At 28.2% G+C, this 18,491-nt stretch overlaps 4 protein-coding genes and 2 pseudogenes across 12 annotated transcripts in view; 1 reads left to right on the top strand and 5 right to left on the bottom strand.

Annotated features, from left to right (window-relative positions):
- Window positions 1-1,874: 1,874 nt before the first annotated feature.
- Window positions 1,875-2,491, bottom strand: LOC149056690 (aconitate hydratase, mitochondrial-like). Of its 2 annotated transcripts, none has more exons than XM_089224433.1 (2): window positions 2,124-2,491; window positions 1,875-2,062 (listed from the first exon to the last, which is right to left on the bottom strand). In XM_089224433.1, exons 1-2 carry the CDS (start codon window positions 2,346-2,348, stop codon window positions 2,009-2,011), a joined length of 279 nt encoding a protein of 92 aa, XP_089080559.1. In that variant the 5' UTR covers window positions 2,349-2,491; the 3' UTR covers window positions 1,875-2,008. The 2 variants fall into 2 exon arrangements, with proteins under 2 accessions (XP_089080559.1, XP_089080560.1); XM_089224434.1 differs by having other exon boundaries at window positions 1,875-2,031.
- An 89-nt stretch (window positions 2,492-2,580) lies between these two features.
- LOC149056686 (putative aconitate hydratase, mitochondrial) overlaps window positions 2,581-18,491 on the top strand; it is a 51,639-nt gene continuing 35,728 nt past the window's right edge. For 3 of the 7 annotated variants that reach the window (XM_089224431.1, XM_089224428.1, XM_089224427.1), the window contains exons 1-13: window positions 2,958-3,133; window positions 3,844-4,069; window positions 4,137-4,262; window positions 4,355-4,513; window positions 4,577-4,727; window positions 5,253-5,428; window positions 5,495-5,624; window positions 6,053-6,210; window positions 6,278-6,536; window positions 6,713-6,918; window positions 7,003-7,100; window positions 7,161-7,509; window positions 7,601-7,779. In XM_089224431.1, coding sequence (XP_089080557.1) covers window positions 2,958-3,133; window positions 3,844-4,069; window positions 4,137-4,262; window positions 4,355-4,513; window positions 4,577-4,727; window positions 5,253-5,428; window positions 5,495-5,624; window positions 6,053-6,210; window positions 6,278-6,536; window positions 6,713-6,918; window positions 7,003-7,100; window positions 7,161-7,509; window positions 7,601-7,747 — 2,361 coding nt within the window. In that variant the 3' untranslated portion in view covers window positions 7,748-7,779. Of the gene's footprint in view, window positions 2,688-2,948; window positions 3,134-3,843; window positions 4,070-4,136; window positions 4,263-4,354; window positions 4,514-4,576; window positions 4,728-5,252; window positions 5,429-5,494; window positions 5,625-6,052; window positions 6,211-6,277; window positions 6,537-6,712; window positions 6,919-7,002; window positions 7,101-7,160; window positions 7,510-7,600; window positions 7,780-9,853; window positions 9,885-10,348; window positions 10,476-11,658; window positions 11,720-18,491 lie in introns of those variants that run through there. The other 4 variants (XM_089224426.1, XM_089224429.1, XM_089224430.1 and 1 more) reach the window with 4 other exon arrangements.
- The window catches only part of LOC107164176 (putative aconitate hydratase, mitochondrial), a 55,272-nt gene continuing 41,075 nt past the window's right edge, over window positions 4,295-18,491 (bottom strand). Inside the window, exon 16 of the mRNA XM_089224425.1 lies at window positions 4,295-4,508. The gene's annotated coding sequence lies outside the window, so the exon portion shown is untranslated. The remainder of the gene's footprint in view (window positions 4,509-18,491) is intronic.
- Window positions 10,261-14,374, bottom strand: LOC149056688 (putative aconitate hydratase, mitochondrial; annotated as a pseudogene). The gene is made up of 5 exons (XR_016191130.1): window positions 13,701-14,374; window positions 11,432-11,607; window positions 11,236-11,365; window positions 10,649-10,808; window positions 10,261-10,583 (listed from the first exon to the last, which is right to left on the bottom strand). The product of XR_016191130.1 is annotated as a putative aconitate hydratase, mitochondrial (transcript).
- LOC149056689 (52 kDa repressor of the inhibitor of the protein kinase-like) lies at window positions 12,251-13,694 on the bottom strand (annotated as a pseudogene).
- LOC149056687 (uncharacterized) lies at window positions 14,784-16,920 on the bottom strand. The gene is made up of 2 exons (XM_089223145.1): window positions 16,536-16,920; window positions 14,784-15,034 (listed from the first exon to the last, which is right to left on the bottom strand). The coding sequence occupies exons 1-2, from the start codon at window positions 16,918-16,920 to the stop codon at window positions 14,784-14,786; spliced, it is 636 nt and encodes a 211-aa protein (XP_089079271.1).

The following is an 18,491-nucleotide window of genomic DNA, read 5'->3' as shown; positions in this document are numbered from 1 at the left end:
ATGCCAATCGGTAGATGAATATCAGAATATGTATGAATATTGATTATATAAGTAATAATAAAAAAGCGGGTAAGTCGTGGATGTCGCTCTGCTGTACAGTAGGTTACTGTAATGGATGGGATTAAATTTGAATGCAATGATAGGTATCAATGTATCATTGTATACGAAAAACGATTCTGAACGGAGTTGATTTGTCAGTCTAGGATATATTATATTTAAATATTGTCATATATTCTATTTTGAAACAAATATTTTATTTTTCAATTAAGACGCATTTTGCATAAGGCATGGTTAATCAATAATTAGTGTAGTTATCATGTAGTTATCATAATTCATAATACCTTATATTATCATAGATATACGAATACCTGGTTTGAGGATAAATCGTTATCATTACGCGATTTCATAAAAATTTAAAACTCAAACGCTCAAAACATTTTTCCTATAATGACGCTTCAAATTTTCTCTATAGCTATTTGAAGCAAAACTTATGGAAAACTTATTGTTAAATTTTATAACCTCAGATATAAATACAAACAATATTATGAATTTTTAACTACAAAATAATTTGCAAATATTAATGGTTTTGACGAATTTTTGTCAATATTTGAAATTCAAATGCTAATAAAAATTTAATTTGAATTTCCGGTGGACATTTTTTTTGTGATAAAGATTGACAAATTTGTAAGGAATCTTGTATTAAATTTTCAAATCTTAGATTTAAAAAGAAAATTTTTTATGAATTTCTAGCTTATAATAATTTGCGAATTTTCGTAATGTTACGTATGTTGTCAAAATTTAAATTTAAATGCTTGTAAAAAAAAAATGTGGCTATAAATTTCTTGTATTTTTCAACTACTATTGTAAAAATATTTTAGGAGCCTTGTATTAAATTTTCAAAATCTTAGGTATAAAAGGAAAATTTTTTATGAATTTCTAGAATAAAATAATTTACGAATTTTCATGATTTTTACGTATGTTATCAAAATTAAAATTTGAATGCATGTAAAAAAAAATGTGGCTATATATTTATTTTATTTTTCAACTGCTATTGCAAAACTATACTATGAGCCTTGTATTAAATTTTCAAGTTTCAATTTTTCAGTTTTGTATTTTTAATCCTTAGTTATAAACGCAAAAAATTTTATGATTTTGGATTCTGAGTGAAGTGATGAATGTATTGATTTTACAACGATGTGTGTTTTTTTTTTGTGTCCATGTACAGCATAACTAGTCGAAATAATGCTTCGAATTCAAACTTTGGGGGTGGTTTCCGATGTAAAATTGAATATCCTTGGTGCATTATAGAGGTCTAAAGTAAACATTTCAAACATTTTAGTAAAATACATAAATTTATTATTTACGATAAATTTTAAGATTAAAAATATTTAATGTTTGTAGAATTTAAAATATATGTATTTGCTAATTTTAAAATTTTTTGTTGCATAAACATTCTGGATCTAGTAATCATAAATTTTTTAAATCAAGTAGGTATTGTCTTAATAGTATACAATTATAGAATATAAAACCACTTGATATTAAATTTATTTTTTGTCAGTTTTATTTTCAATATTTGCATAATTTTTAGACTGTAATTCTCAATTATACTAATTGATTTAAAAAATTAATGATTACTAGATATCTACAGATTTTTATGAAATTATTAAATACTTTTATATAAGATAGCCAGGTAGGTACTGTTCATATAACTCAGTATAATTGTTTGACAAAGCCCCCAACAGGTCACTTTGGTCAACTTAAATCTTGCAACCCCATGCATTTAACCCAAATTGCGCCTATGTACTCCATACCATTCTCCAGTCTGCTGGTTCATTAATTTATTCATTTCATTATTATCTGAGTTGGTTGCATTACAATAATGAAAATAAAAATTATTTTATTTTAATAAAAACAAACAGTTATAATAACATACGTTAAAAACAAGTTATTTGAAATTTTATCCAAATGCCCTTGGTATTTCAACCAGGGACAAGCAGCAGAAATGTGATCAGTTGTTCATTTTCCTTTCACCTATTAATAAGGTATAAAATATTATAATATCCTAAATAAAAAATATAGAAATTATAATATGTATTTTAATATTTTATTAAAGTTAAACATACATTAATCAGTATAATAAGGACTTCAAAATCTTTCCCGTCCCAAGCTTCAAAAGGTACCAAAAGTTGAAGGCAATTGGATTTGGTATTTACTTCCACATTTACAGATAATCCAACTTTAGGTGGAGCTTGTTGTGTATCTTGACCATGATCAAATCCCTTATGTGGTAGTTCATCGCCAAATGGATAACTCAACTTAAATTCTTTACCTTTAAAAATAGATAACATTATGTCTATAAATATTAACTCGAGATAATGAAAACTGTTCACGAACAAAACAAATTTTATATTTTGCAATACTACAATTCTTATAGTAATAGTAGTATAATATCAAAAGTTTGTCATCCCGACAATAACTAATATTATTTAACTAATCATCAGCCCCTTTTATTGCTTCAGTTGTTGGATCAATGTCCGAACGACCTTCAATGGATAAAGCAGTTACTAACTCAGGAGACGTGACAAAGGCGTGAGTCGCTGGATTGGCATTATTTCGTCCAGTGAAGTTTCTATTGTATAAGCTGACAATAGTATTCTTTTGACCCATTTTAACATCTTTACGGTTAGGTTGAGTATAATTTTTTGATAAATTGAAATAAGTTTAGATTTTTATATATAAACTCCTTGTGCCTTTTATTTGTTTATAAAACATATATTTACATTCTCAAAATTTTAATATTTTTTGTAACCATAGATACTTAAAATTGTTTGCGATTCATAGTTATTTATTAAATATACCTATTTAATTACATTATTATTATATTCTGAACGTAATTTCTTTAAAGTATTCAGAAAACTTAAAACTTTATAGATTACTATTTATTTAAGAGTGAAATTATGGCGTTTTTCAAACATTTCAATGGAATACAATCTATCTTCTGGAAATCGGTATTTTTCAAACCGCATGCCATGTTGAGGGCCAATGTTAGAAAAGCACCAACGATGAGCGTGTTTGACAAGAACGTTTTGCCTTACCAAAAGATGAAATCAAACTTAAGCATTGTGAAAGAAAAGTATGTGTAATATTTTAATTGCAAATAAAGTTATTCCTATCTCATATCAATCTCATAATGCATCTACATGGACCACGTTCTAGATCCAGCCTGGATAAAGTAATTTCGGAGGTTCTATACTCTATACTCTTGAGTCTATAGGCATTTCTCCAATATATAGAGAATGTATATCATAGGGAAATATTTTTTTTCAATTAAATTACATTTAACATTGGTTGTAGATCATATAGTGTCTATGTATAGGCTTGATAGATGTGTTTTATATTAGTTCGTAATCAGTGGCGTCATTTCAGCTTTAAAAGGTAGGGACAATGGTATTCAAAAATATTGATCAGTCTATATAAATCAAATAAACAAGCGAGAAAGAGTTGAATAATTACTGTGCCTACCTTTTTCAGTGATTATTATATATTTTTATCTTGAAGTTTGAAGGATCGATCTAATTTAACTACAATACGAACCGCGACTGCTAAAACATAATTAAAAAGTCTAAGCATTTTAAATATCTTCTATTATAGAGGTTTTTTAGTAATCATTGATAAATAAAAGAGTGATCGTTTTTTTTTTAGAATTTTTACTCAAAAATAACAAATTAAAATAATGTTTGCAATTATTATGTATCGAGACGGTGTCATTTATTATATAATATGACAATATTTTATGTTAAAATAAGCAATTTTTAATATTTTTTTTTTTTTTTTTTTTAACAGGATAGGAAAACCGTTGTGTTTGACTGAAAAAATCCTTTATTCACATTTGGAGGAACCAGCTACACAAGAAATCGAACGAGGTGTATCTTATTTAAAACTAAGACCCGATCGTGTGGCAATGCAAGATGCTACTGCTCAAATGGCTATGCTGCAGTTTATGTCATCTGGTTTACCTAGAGTGGCGGTACCTACGACAATTCATTGTGACCATTTAATTGAAGCTCAAGTAAGTTAGATTTATTAAACAGTTGAAAATGATATATCATTTTTATTAAAAAATTGTTTAACAACAGATCGGTGGACAAGAGGACCTAAAAAGAGCTAATAAAGATAACGAAGAAGTATTTAATTATTTGAAAACGGCTAGTGCTAAGTACGGAGTTGGATTTTGGCGCCCTGGTTCTGGGATTATTCATCAAGTAAATTACAAACTAAAACAAAATATTAGCTATTATATGTATATAAAAATAACATTTATTTATTAAAATAAATTGTGATATTTTGTATATAGATAATTCTGGAAAACTATGCATTTCCCGGATTGTTGATGATTGGCACAGACTCTCACACGCCTAATGGCGGTGGACTTGGTGGATTGTGTATTGGAGTAGGTGGTGCGGACGCTGTTGATGTGATGGCAAATTTTCCATGGGAGTTGAAGTGTCCTAAAGTAAACAATAATAATAATTAATATCTAATAATTTTAAATTACGCTTTTAATTTCTAAATATAGATTATTGGAGTCCATTTAACTGGTAAAATGAAAGGATGGACAACACCAAAGGACGTCATCCTTAAAGTGGCAGATATTTTGACAGTCAAAGGAGGAACCGGTGCTGTAATTGAATATCACGGACCAGGAGTTGATAATATATCATGTACAGGTAACAATGTCCATATATACAATAAAAATTACTTACTTTCTTAGACCTCTGTATAGACTCAAAAACTATTGGAACGTTTAAATGATATACCAATAGATACCTAGGAGACTCTGGGGAAATTTGTAGCTTAGTTTCACCACCCAATTAGGTCATTATAGGATGGCTATCGCATATTAGTTTAGTTTCTGCTCACAAAACATAATAACATAGTATTATACAATATAACTATGATAACACAAACAAAATATATTATAGTTTATTTTAAAGGTCACCATCATAATTGGTGACACGTAATATAATATTTAAAAAATAAAAAATATATGGTTGTGGTTTTTATTAGTAAAATAGAATGCTTCACTGATTTCGAGAAAAAACAATTGAGGATATTTTAATAGAAACAATAAATAAATGAATAATACTCTTTTAACATAGATATTATTATTAGTCGGGTTCTATCTTTATAACGTAACCAAACCTAACAAAGAGTATCTATAATTTTATAATCATTTAATCATATTTATCAAGGTATGGGTACCATTTGCAATATGGGAGCTGAAATTGGAGCCACTACCAGTTTATTTCCATATAATCACCGAATGGCGAATTATTTAAAAGCTACTTCACGTAGTGATATTTCAGAAGAAGCTGCAAAGTATAGTGAATCATTGTTGACTCCTGACAAAGGCTGTCATTATGACCAGGTAATCCTTTGTACTTGTACTAATACAATACCACGCTAACATGTTGTTGTTTTATCATTGGTGTAGTTAATTGAACTCGATTTAACAACATTGGAACCTCATGTCAATGGACCATTTACACCAGATCTCGCTCATCCTATTTCAAAACTTGGCAAAAATACCAAAAGTAACGATTGGCCTGTTGAAATTAAAGTTGGTTAGTTACATGATTATTTAATTTATGACAAATGTTGGAAGAGATAAAGGCGAATATTTGATCTGATATTATTTGATCTTAAAATACCAGTAAAATAAAATCACAAGCAACCTTGTGTTGCATATTCAAACCTTATATTTGAAAAATTAAATATTTTTGAATTTTGAAAATGAAAATAAATTTGTCTATATAATTTATAATGTTTAACGCACGTTTAATTATATGTATATGTTAAATATTAGGTATATTAAAATGGTTTTAAATCCATGAACGATGAGTAGATATCTTAGCTTTTTTATTTAGATTTATTTTATTAACTGTTAAAATACAATTATCCGTAAATATAATATTGCAATCATCATATAAAAATAGTAAAAATGATGTTATTTTTATATTTGGTATGATAATGTTTTTTTTTTAAATTTCAGGTCTGATTGGAAGTTGCACAAATTCAAGTTATGAAGATATGGCGAGATGTGGTACTATTGCAAAAGAAGCCTTAGATCATGGTCGAAAATCAAAAATTCCATTTTATGTCACTCCTGGATCTGAACAAATCAGGGCGACAATTGAAAGAGACGGAATTGTATAAAAAAATAAAATATTTAATAAGTATTTATTGGTAGATATTTAAATTACAAAATTGTTTATAGGCACAAATACTGAGAGATTTTGGAGGTACTGTATTAGCTAATGCATGTGGCCCATGCATTGGTCAATGGGACCGTAAAGACGTTAAAAAGGGTGAAAAGAATACTATTGTCAGCTCATACAATAGAAATTTCACTGGACGAAATGATGCCAATCCAGCGACTCACGCCTTTGTCACGTCTCCAGAGTTAGTAACAGCTTTATCCATTGAAGGTCGTTTGGACTTTGATCCAACAACTGAATCAATAAAAGGGGCTGATGGTTAGTTAAATATTAAATATTATTAGTTATTGTCGCTCTGACAAGCTTATGATATTATACGAATACTATGATTGTATTGATGCAAAATACTAAATTGTCTCACTATTGTGAACAGTTTTCATTACCTCGAGTTAATATTTATATATTCATAGACATAATGTTATCTATATTTATAGGTAAAGAATTTAAGCTAAGTAATCCATTTGGCGATGAACTACCACAAAAGGGATTTGATCCTGGTCAAGATACATACCAAGCCCCACCTAAAGATGGGTCCACTGTAAATGTAGAAGTAAATTCCAAATCTAATCGCCTTCAACTATTGGAACCTTTTGAAGCTTGGGACGGGAAAGATTTAGAAGGCCTTATTATACTGATTAAAGTATGTTTAACTTTAATGAAATACGTATTATAATTTCTATATTTTTTACTTAGGATATAATAATATTTTATACCTTTTTAATAGGTGAAAGGAAAATGTACAACTGATCATATTTCTGCTGCTGGTCCCTGGTTGAAATACCGCGGGCACTTGGATAATATTTCAAATAACATGTTTTTAACGTATGTTATTATAATTGTTTATTTTTATTAAAATAATAATTGTTATTTTCATAATTGCAGGGCAACCAATTCGGATAATAATGAAATGAATAAAGTAATGAACCAACAGACTGGAGAATGGGATGGAGTACCGGATACAGCAAGAGCATACAAAGCAAATAATTTACCGTGGGTTGTGTTTGGTGATGAAAACTATGGTGAAGGAAGTAGCAGAGAACATGCTGCTTTAGAACCACGTCATTTGGGAGGACGTGCAGTCATTGTCAAGTCTTTTGCAAGGATACACGAAACAAATTTGAAAAAGCAGGGACTATTAGCATTGACATTTTCCGACCCCAATGATTATGACAAAGTTCAACCAAGTGATACAGTGTCTTTAGTCGGACTTGATCAGTTCGCTCCCGGCAAGGTAAACCAAAATTGAAAATTTTAGGCTACTTGCTCATTTTATTTACTCATTTTTAGTTGAACTATTCCACTAATAAATTTTATTATTTCAGCCTTTACTATGCATACTATGCCATAGTGATGGAAGTAGTGATGAAATATTACTAAATCATACATTCAACGAACAACAAATCGAATGGTTTAAAGCCGGCAGTTCATTAAACAGAATGAAGCAATTGGCTGACTCATCTAGTTCGTAACAGACCAAGGAACAGCACAAATTATAGTTCAAGTAGGTAATTTACCTACATCAAGATTAAATTAAATTTTATTCATTCAAAATCTATGTCTATTCAGTACCTATTTCAATATACCTATTTATTTTATTACAAAAAACAATAAAAGTACCGCCGTTGTGTGATTATATTTTAAATTTGTATGACCCATAAACTACTCGTTCTAAATTCAATTTTTATACACCAAAATACTTAAAAATAATTTTGATTTGGAATATGAAACAAAAACTCTGTTGCCATTAAACAAATTTAAAACAAAATAAATTATAAATATATTTATTAAGCCAAATATTGCCAGCAATCTGCACATAGTGATTAATGTGGTGTTAAATGACAAAGCTCTGTGAACATAATATTATAATATAAATAAAGACATAATGATGTAATAATGTAAAATTTGTATTTCTCTAATGATAATCTGTAACTATTGTTTTAATTGTCTTAAGTATACTATTAATAATCAGACATATTTTTGGTTATGTACAATAAAATATAAAATTTTTTTCCTTAATCATCTTGTAAACGTGTGATTGATAGATGTTAAACATGACAAATTATTGAAGAATTTTCAAAATTAATAGTAATATTCATACATTTATTATTTGCGATGATTTTTCAATTGAAAACTATTTAATGTTTGGAAGAATAAAAAATATAATTTGCATTTTTCACCATTTTTAACGCATCAAAACTTTGGATCTATTAATTTTTTTTTCTAATCTTTTTGCATTGTTGTAATTAAATTTGTTTTATTTTTAATGATTGTATATTTTTAAGACAATACTTGGTTTAAAAAATTAAAAATTAGTATCAAAAGTTTTGATGCATTAAAAAATGGTGTAATATGCAAATTATATTTTTGATTCTTTCAAACTTTAAATAATTTTCAATTAAAAATTCATCGCAAATAATAAATGTATGAACATTACTATTAATTTTGAAAATTCTTCAATAATTTGTCATGTTTAACATGTAGCAATCACATGTTTACAAGATGATTAAGGAAAAAAATATTATATTTTATTGGGCATAACCAAAAAATATGTCTGATTATAAATAGTTTATGTAAATAACTAAATGTTAATAAATAGTATATTTAAGACAATTAAAGCAATAGTTACCGATTATCATTAGGGAAATACAATTTTTACAATATTACCTCATTATGTGTTTATTTATATTATAATACTATGTTCACAGAGTTTTGTCATTTTCCACCACTTTAATCACCTTACAGATTGCTGGCAATATTTTGCTTAATAAATATATTTTAAAATTTAACTTAGTTTATTGGCAACAGAGCTTTTATTTCATATTCCAAATCCAAATTATTATTAAGTATTTTGGTGTTTAAAAATTGAATCTAGTACAAGTAGTTAATGGGTCTAACAAATTTATAATATAATCATACAACATTGGTACTTTTTACTGTTTTTTGTAATAAAAATAAAATATATAAGTTGAAATGGTTTACAATTCATGATTATCATGCAATAATTATATCAAATATTATAAGTCATAAGTAGATGAATGTACATAGATTTTGAATGAATAAAATAAATTTCCATTCAAATTGTTGTTAGTTGAATGTAGGATTTAGTAATATTTCATCACTACTTCCATAGTATGCATAGTAAAGGCTGAAATAATAAAATTTATTAGTGGGATAGTTCAACTAAAAATGTGTTTATAAAATGAGCTAGTAGCCTACAAATTTCAATTTTCATTTTGATTTTACCTTGCTGGCCTGTGAATTCAAGAAGTCAGACTAAACACCCTCCATCACTTCGTTGGACTTTATCATAATCTTTGGGGTCAGAAATTGACAAGGTTAATAGTCCCTGCTTTTTCAAATTTGTTTTTTGTATCCTTGCAAAAGACTTGACAAAGACTGCACCAAATGACGTGGTTCTAAAGCAGCATGTTCTCTGCTACTTAATTACTTTATTCATTTCATTTTATCCGAATTGGTTGCACTGTAATTATGAAAATAACAATAATTTATTTTAATAAAAACAAACTATTATAATAACATACGTTAAAAACATGTTATTTGAAATATTATTCAAGTGCCTGCGGTAATTCAACCAGGGACCAGCAGCAGAAATATGATCAATTGCACATTTTCCTTTTACCTATTAAAAAGGTATAAAATATAATTATATCCTAAGTAAAAAATATAGAAATTATAATATATATTTCATTAAAGTTAAACATTATTTAATCTGTATAATAAGGCCTTCTAAAACTTTCCCGTCCCTAGCTTCAAATGGTTCCAATAGTTGAAGGCGATTGGGTTTGGAATTTACTTCCACATTTACAGTTAACCCATCTTTAGTTGAGGCTTGGTATGTATCTTGACCAAAATCCCTTTTGTGGTAGTTCATCGCCAAATGAATTAAGCAGCTTAAATAGATAACATTATGTCTAAGAATATATAAATATTAACTCGAAGGTAATGAAAACTGTTCACAAAAGAAACAATTTAGTATTTTGCATCAATACAATCATAGTATTCATATAATTTAATATTTAACTAACCATCAGCCCCTTTTATTGATTCAGTTGTTGATTCAAAGTCCAAACGACCTTTAATGGATAAAGCAGTTACTAACTCTGGAGAAGTGACAAAGGCGTGAGTCGCTGGATTGGCATCATTTCGTCCATTGAAATTTCTATTTTATGAGCTGACAATAGTATTCTTTTTACCCTTTTTAACATCTTTACGGTCCCATTGACCAATGCATGGACCACATGCATTAGCTTATACTTTCCTTCCAAAATCTCTCAGTATTTGTGCCTAAACAATTTTGTAATTTAAATATCTACCAATAAATACTTATTAAATATTTTATTTTTTTATACAATGCCGTCTCTTTCAATTTCGTCTTCCTAATTTGTTCAGATCCAGGAGTGACATAAAATGGAATTTTTGATTTACGACCATGATCTAACGCTTCTTTTGCAATTGTACCACATCTCGCCATATCTTCATAACTTTAATTTGTGCAACTTCCAATCAGACCTGAAATTTAAAAAAACATCATACCAAATATCTTATAACCAAATATAAAAATAACATTATTATTTTTACTATTTTTATATGATGATTTCAATAATATATTTACGGATTCTAGTATCTAATATTAAAATATCTAATATTTAACATATTCACATATAATTGTAATTAAATGTATTGAATAATTATTGAATATCAATTAATTATTATCACAGTTATCATCTGCGTTAAACATTATAAATAATATAGATAAATTTATTTTCATTTTCAAAATTCAAAAATATTTAATTTAAAAATCTAAGGTTTGAAAATGCAACACAATATTCCTTGTGATTTGATTTTACTGGCATTTTAAAATCAAATGTTATTAGATCAAGTATTTGCCTTTATTTCTTCCAACATTTGTCATAAATTAAATAAATAAGTAACTAACCAACTTTATTTTCAACAGGCCAATCGTTACTTTTGGTATTTTTCCCAAGTTTTGAAATAGGTTGAGCGAGATCTAGTGTAAATGGTACATTGTTATGAGGTTCCAATGTTGTTAAATCAAGTTCAATTAACTACACCAATGATAAAATAACAACATGTTATCGTGGTATTGTATTAGTACAAGTACAAAGGATTACCTGGTCATAATGACAGCCTTTGTCAGGAGTCAACAATGATTCACTATACTTTGCAGCTTCTTCAGAAATATCCTTACGTGTAGTAGCTTTTAAATAATTTGCCGTTCGGTGAATATATTGAAACAAACTAGTAGTGGCTCCAATTTCAGCTCCCATATTACAAATGGTACCCATACCTTGATAAATATGATTAAATGATTATTAAAGTTATAGATACTCTTTGTTAGGTTCCAGGCCAGTACCTTAAGCCTTATGTTAAATCAAACCGAGACGGCAATCCATTTGCAGCGGATAGTAATTTTATTTTATAATGTTTTTGCATTGTTTGTAATTAAATTTGTTTTATTTTTAATGATTGAATATTTTTAAGACAATACTTGGCTTAAAAAATTAAAAATTACTAGATCAAAAGTTTTGATGAATTAAAAATGGTGTAATATGCAAATTATATTTTTTATTCTTCCAAACATTAAATAGTTTTCAATTAAAAATTCATCGCAAATAATAAATGTATGAACATTACTATTAATTTTGAAAATTCTTCATTAATTTGTCATGTTTAACATGTAGCAATCACATGTTTACAAGATGATTAAGAAAAAGATCTTATGTTTTATTGGGCATAACCAAAAATATTTCTGATTATAAATAGTTTACTTAAGACAATTTAAACAATAGTTACAGATTATCATTAGAGAAATACAATTTTTACATTATTACCTCATTATGGATTTATTTATATTATAATATTATATTCACAGAGTTTTAAATCTATTGAAATTTAAGATTTTTGAAATAATATTTTATACATATATTAATTTAGTTTTTAAGATAATGATTATTATCATAACCTATTCTATAAGTTGTAAATTGTAAAACACAATCATGTTTTTCCACCCATCTTGTCTCACATAAGGAATGTAATGATGATTTTAAAGTATTTTTAAAATATAATTTTTTTTTTGCCGATGTATTAAAAAAATTAATTATTTCTTTCATTATTCCGAAAGCGTTTCTTACAAATTTAATTTTGTATCCTTTCATAATAGACAAATTTAAGGCATGACTAAAACAAGTGCATTTGATTGCATTTTTCATTTTCTCTTTAAGTATTTTAACTGCTCCACATTTTTCGGATAGCATAACACTACATTCATCTGTTGTAATTCCGACGCAATTTTCAAATGGTAAATCAAGTTTTTTTAAAATATTTAAAACTGAATTTCCTATAATTTCACCATTTATTTTAGGTTCTATTTCCCCTTCAGTATTTTTATAATTGTCTTGATGACAGTCTAGGAATCCGACAAAATCTTCATACACTTCATTTTTATGGACATAACGAATAACAGTGACTAACTGGGAAATTTTTGATACATCGGTGGTTTCATCAAAAATAACACTATAAAACTTTGATTGTTTTTCTCTTTCCAACACATTTTTCAGTATAAAATTTCCTATACTACAAAAAAGTTTGTTCTGTCGTTTTACTAATTTAAGTGGCTCTAGACTCGGAACTTAATAAATGATTTTTTTAAATCTCATCACCAGATGAAATTCTAAAATTTAATAATTCCCTGAAATTTCCATTATTTTCTGTAGGAGTGTAGGCTTTTGAGAATCGTCAAATATACTGCCATCATCGCGATGTCCTCAAATAGCAATATTTTGTTTACCAAGAAATATTAACAAGTCAATTATTGGTTTCAACCTTGATCTGTTTTCTTTAACTTGTTCATAATGAGCTGTATTTAATTTATTAGTAATTTTATTTTGTGGATTATTATAAACATGTAAAAATGATTTTCCATCCTGAACGGCGTTTTTTTGGTAAATATTTCTACTATGAGTTTCTAGGTAACCATCCTTTCCAAGAAGTTTAGCAAATTTGGTTAAAGGTTCGGTTACAAGAAATTTAAGAGGCATTTTCCTTTGCCAGTATTAGAGTGATTAAAAACTGAACAATAAACACAGAATAAACCATTCATAGATTTTGATATCACTAGCCAAAAATATTTTTCCAAATGCTCTATTTTTGCGAATCTTTTTTCTATACTACCACATTTTTTATGAATAGAAAAAGGAAAATCATTTTTATTTAGGGGTCTCCAATGATTTTCAAGAAGTTGTTTTTTAAAAATATTATTAATATAAGAATTTGAATTTAAAAAATCTCCAATATATAGTGTTTTATTTAAATTAATTTCAGTGTTTAATGGTTGACAAATATGTGATTCAATTTTTTCTTTGGATGGTAAAGACGACTCACTTGAATCCACAGCAATTCGATTTTTATTTTCCTCAATTGTTCCATCATTATTTTCCACAGCACTTGAACTAGTTGCACTTTTCTTTTTAAAATAATGTGTAATATTGACAGTTTTCCTCTAAGACATTATATGTTTATGCTCAATAAACGAATAATATGAAATAATTACAGTATAACAACAATAATACAAACGTCACCAATTAAATTAAAAAAATAATTCGCGGTCACTTTTAACGGCCTATTATTAATATAATTTCGATTACTGATTAGTAAGGAAATTATACGTAATACGAGTACGTGTATATCAATGGTTGTCAAACTACGGAGTGTGTAATCTAAAATCAACAGTCATTTGGTACTGCTAGAAGTAAACTCATCTGTATTATAGATTAATACCGATATTTCAGTCAGTTTTGTAAACAAAATAAACATGGAATCTTATACTATTTTTAGGACAAAACTCTATGGGTCGGTTGGGCTGGCCGGCTGGCGATTATCGTCGCTCATACGGTCACAATAATAATATTATTGGTATCGACACTTCATATATTTATGTTATAAAAATAAAAGACGAAAATTAATTGACCTAACAATAAATTAGAATGGTATAACACAAAATAATGCAATTTAATAGTACAACAAATTAGATTAACACATTTTTATACAGCTGACGGTGGGGGGGCGACCACCCCTACCACCCCCTCTTGGATCCGCGCCCGAGTCAAAAGGTTCAAAATAAATGTTTTACTAATAGTTTTTCAATATGTTATCAACAAAACTTCTTTATTGACAATGTTTTTCACTGATCTATTAGTGTGTTTTACTAATAGTTTTTCAATATGTTATCTACAAAACTTCTTTGTAGACAATGTTCTTCACTGATCTATTAGTAGGCGACAAAATCACCAAGCTATTGGGTGAGCTTACGCGTGAGCAAGCTTTGTAGTTCTGCCCATGTGAAAAACAGTTTTCTCGCAAATCTATTCCTGCAAATTTAAGAGTTTGGCCTTGAGACTTGTTTATAGTCATTGCAAATCAGACTTTTTCAGGGGAAACTGTAATCGTTTAAATTCGAACGGATGGTCATTCGGAATTAAAGGGATTCGTGGTACAAACACAGTTTGGCCAAATGTTGGCTTCTACTATATTGCGTTGTAAAGCTTTGGCCTTAAGCCTGGTCCCATTGCACAGTTTAGTTGGTTTCAAATTTCGCAACAACATAATAGGTGTGCCCACACGCAGAATAAGCCTATGATATGGCATGCCCAGTGGTTTCAATGAATTTAAATATTCAACCGGATAATTAGTTGCATCGTCCATGTTGACCACCGTATCTATCGAAGTATATACTTTTTCTTCCCCTTCAAAAGACATCAGCAGTGTATCATTGATAGCCGCCGCTTGGTCATTTTAGATTCTGAGCGGAGCGATGAATGTATTGATCTTACCATGATGTGTGTTTTTTTTTTTTTTTGTTTTTTATTTTGTGTCTGTCGTCACGTTTTGGGGCAGTAAAAATGCTTCGATTTTTGACTTCAGTACCTCGTTCGATCAGAAAGTGAATCTAGTTGGTACTTTGGGGGGTCAAAAGTAAAAAATTCTTAATACTTTTCTAAATAATTGAGAAAAACAAACTAAAAATTAAGGGAAAAACGGGAAATTTTACGCACACTCATTTTTCGAAAATTTTGACAAAATACGTAAAAATCACGAAAATTCATAAATTATTTTAAGCTAGAAATTCATAAAAAATTTTCTTTTTAAATCTAAGATTTAAAAATTTAATACAAGATTCCTTACAAGTTTTTCAATCTTTATCACAAATAAAAATTCCACCAGAAATTCAAATTACATTTTTATGAGCATTTGAAATTTAAATTTTTAAGATTTCCTTATTTTGGTGTAACTCTAAAACAAATTACCGCAGATACTTGAAATTTTGACTGAATGTTTATATAGGCGTTTTATATATTTGATAAAATTTTCAAAATATTTAGATTTGTTTTGAGCTGTTTACTGACATTTTAATTTTTCAACTTTTTTAGTTTTTTTTTCTATAAATATCGATAAAAATTTATTTGTTCGGTAGAAAAGCTTGAAAATTTAATACAAGGCTTCTAACACATTGTAACAATAGAAGTTAAAAAATATTAAAAATTCGTAGGCACGATTTTTTTTTATAAGCATTCAAAGTTTGAATTTTTACAACATATTATGTAAAAATCACGAAAATTCGTAAATTATTTTATGCTAGAAATTCATAAAAAATTTTCCTTTTATATCTAAGATTTGAAAAATTTAATACAAGGCTCATTATATATTTTTACAATAGCAATTGAAAAATAAAAGAAATATATAGTCACAATTTTTTTTATTAGCATTTCAAGTTCATTTTGACTAAATGCGTAAAAATTACGGCAATGTTCAAATTATCTTAGATAGAAATTCATAAAAGTTTTCCTTTTTAATTCTTAGATTTGAAAATTTAATACAAGGCTCCTAACATATTTTTACAATAGCAGTTGCAAAATAAAAGGAATACATAGTCACAATTTTTTTTTTAAGCATTCAAAGTTTGAGTTTTGACAACATATGTAAAAATCACGAAAATTCGCAAATTATTTCAAACTAGAAATTCATAAAAATTTTTCTTTTTAAATCTAAGATTTGAAAATTTTTAATAATCTATAATATATCCTAGACAGATAAACCGTCTTCGCTCAGAATCGTTTTTTGTATACAATGATATAATATCATTGGATTCAAATTTAATTCCATCCATTACAGTAACCCACTTGTAATCTACTGTACAGCAGAGCGACATACACGACTTACCCGCTTTTTTTGGAGTAAGTATAGCACGTTCACACAACCATTCCATAGGCTTATCATGAATATGAACAATATCTGGATAAATTTTTGATATTAAATCCTGAACCGTAGTTACAACTGTGCACAAATTTTCTGGGATAGTTATCATTTCATCAATCGATGGATAATCACCATTGCCAATTTCAAGTAAAAGATCTGCAAATCCACCCGCAAACTTTTCCTCTCCCAAGTGTACCCGCATATTTTTTGACAGTTTGAGTATATTAATCGTAGGCCATAAAGTAGATCTTTTAAGACATGATTTGACTTCATCAGTTCTGGTCCCTTTTGGTACTACTGGTAGAGTCTGCCTAAAGTCTCCAGCCAGTAAAACCGTTACACCACCCATTAACCCTCTGGTCGCCGGGCCGTACCGTATTTACCGTAATCGGTCGACTGCTCGATAAATATATAGATATACAAATTACATGTAAAAATTTTCTTTTACCGATTTCAACCCTTTAAATTCAAAAATCCTTTCTTAGCGCACGTCTACATCATAATAGCTATCTGTATGCAAAATTTCAGCCAGATCCGTCCAATGGTTTGAGCTGTGCGTTGATAGCAGTCAATCAGCTCACTGTTTTATGTATACAGATTATATTCACAGAGTTTTGTCATTTTCCACCACTTTAATCACGTTACAGATTGCTGGCAATATTTTTTTAAGTATTTTTGTGTATAAAAAATTAATCTAGTACAAGTAGTTTATGGATCTTACAAATTTATAATATAATCATACAACAGTGGTACTTTTACTGTTTTTTGTAATAAAAATAAAATATATAAGTTGAAATGGTCACAATTCAAGATTATCATGCAATAATTATATCAAATATTATAAGTTATAAGTAGATTAATGTACATAGATTTTGAACGAATAAAATAAAATTCCATTCTAATTGTTGTTCGTTGAATGTAGGATTTAGTAATATTTCATCACTACTTCCATCAGTATGGCAGAAATATAATCAGTTGTAAATTTTTCTTTCACCTATTAAAAAGGTATAAAATATAATTATATCCTAAGTAAAAAATATAGAAATTATAATATATATTTCATTAAAGTTAAACATTCTCTAATCTGTATAATAAGGCCTTCTAAATCTTTCCCGTCCCAAGCTTCAAATGGTTCCAATAGTTGAAGGCGATTGGATTTGGAATTTACTTCCAAATTTACAGTTAATCCATCTTTAGTTTGGGCTTGGTATGTATCTTGACCAGGATCAAATCCCTTTTGTGGTAGTTCATCGCCAAATGGATTACTCAGCTTAAATTCTTTATCTTTAAAATAGATAACATTATGTCTATAAATATATAAATATTAACCCGAGATAATGAAAACTGTTCACGAGTCCTAAAAATCTAGTAGGGTGAAATATATTTCAAGAGGCCCCATATTTTAATAACTAGATGTTTGTCTAAGAGGTTAACAATCAAAAGAACAACTTTATAAGTAAACACTTATATCGGAAACCAACTATGGATCTTTTTATTCAAAGTGACCTATAACCGTCCGTTTTTCATACGTTACCCGAATATTATTTATTTTTCTATTTTCATTCAGATTGATACTTATTAAACCCATTGGACATTGTCGTAGTCAGCATTCACGATGGGTATTGGGTGTGTAAGAGTACTGTATAGACTTTTCCCTCCCCAAATCCTAACCCTGGCTACAGCACTGCCTTCCCTGCGGACAACCACATGGTTAAATAAGTCATTAGAAGGTTAGTTTATGTTAGATGCCCTATAAACAATGGTAAGTTAAGCTCAAGTGATGATAGATGGGTGTAACACGATTGGGAACGAATGTCACTTATCGGTGAATTTGTTTTTTTAGCCGAAAACCGAACGATTGCGAACGTTTATAGGCTACGTTACCAAGTTTATTTTTAAAAATTAAATATTAGATATAAA

Source organism: Diuraphis noxia, unplaced genomic scaffold (assembly GCF_037042655.1).
Source record: "Diuraphis noxia isolate RWA-SAM2 unplaced genomic scaffold, SU_Dnox_SAM2 contig0003, whole genome shotgun sequence".
NCBI classification, from domain to species: Eukaryota; Metazoa; Arthropoda; class Insecta; order Hemiptera; family Aphididae; genus Diuraphis; species Diuraphis noxia.
Note: the sequence above shows the minus strand (reverse complement) of the source record. Positions and strands in the feature narration are given on the sequence as shown.

Bases quoted from the DNA above. Each gene is read 5' to 3' on its own strand.
- LOC149056690 (XM_089224433.1), bottom strand. From the start codon at position 2,348: ATGTTATCTATTTTTAAAGGTAAAGAATTTAAGTTGAGTTATCCATTT. The intron at 2,063-2,123 runs GTATGTTTAACT...TTTTTTATTTAG, and splicing joins TCCTTATTATACTGATTAAT to GATATTATAATATTTTATAC.
- LOC149056687 (XM_089223145.1), bottom strand. From the start codon at position 16,920: ATGGGTGGTGTAACGGTTTTACTGGCTGGAGACTTTAGGCAGACTCTA. The intron at 15,035-16,535 runs GTAAGTCGTGTA...ATACTTCGATAG, and splicing joins ACTTACTCCAAAAAAAGCGG to ATACGGTGGTCAACATGGAC.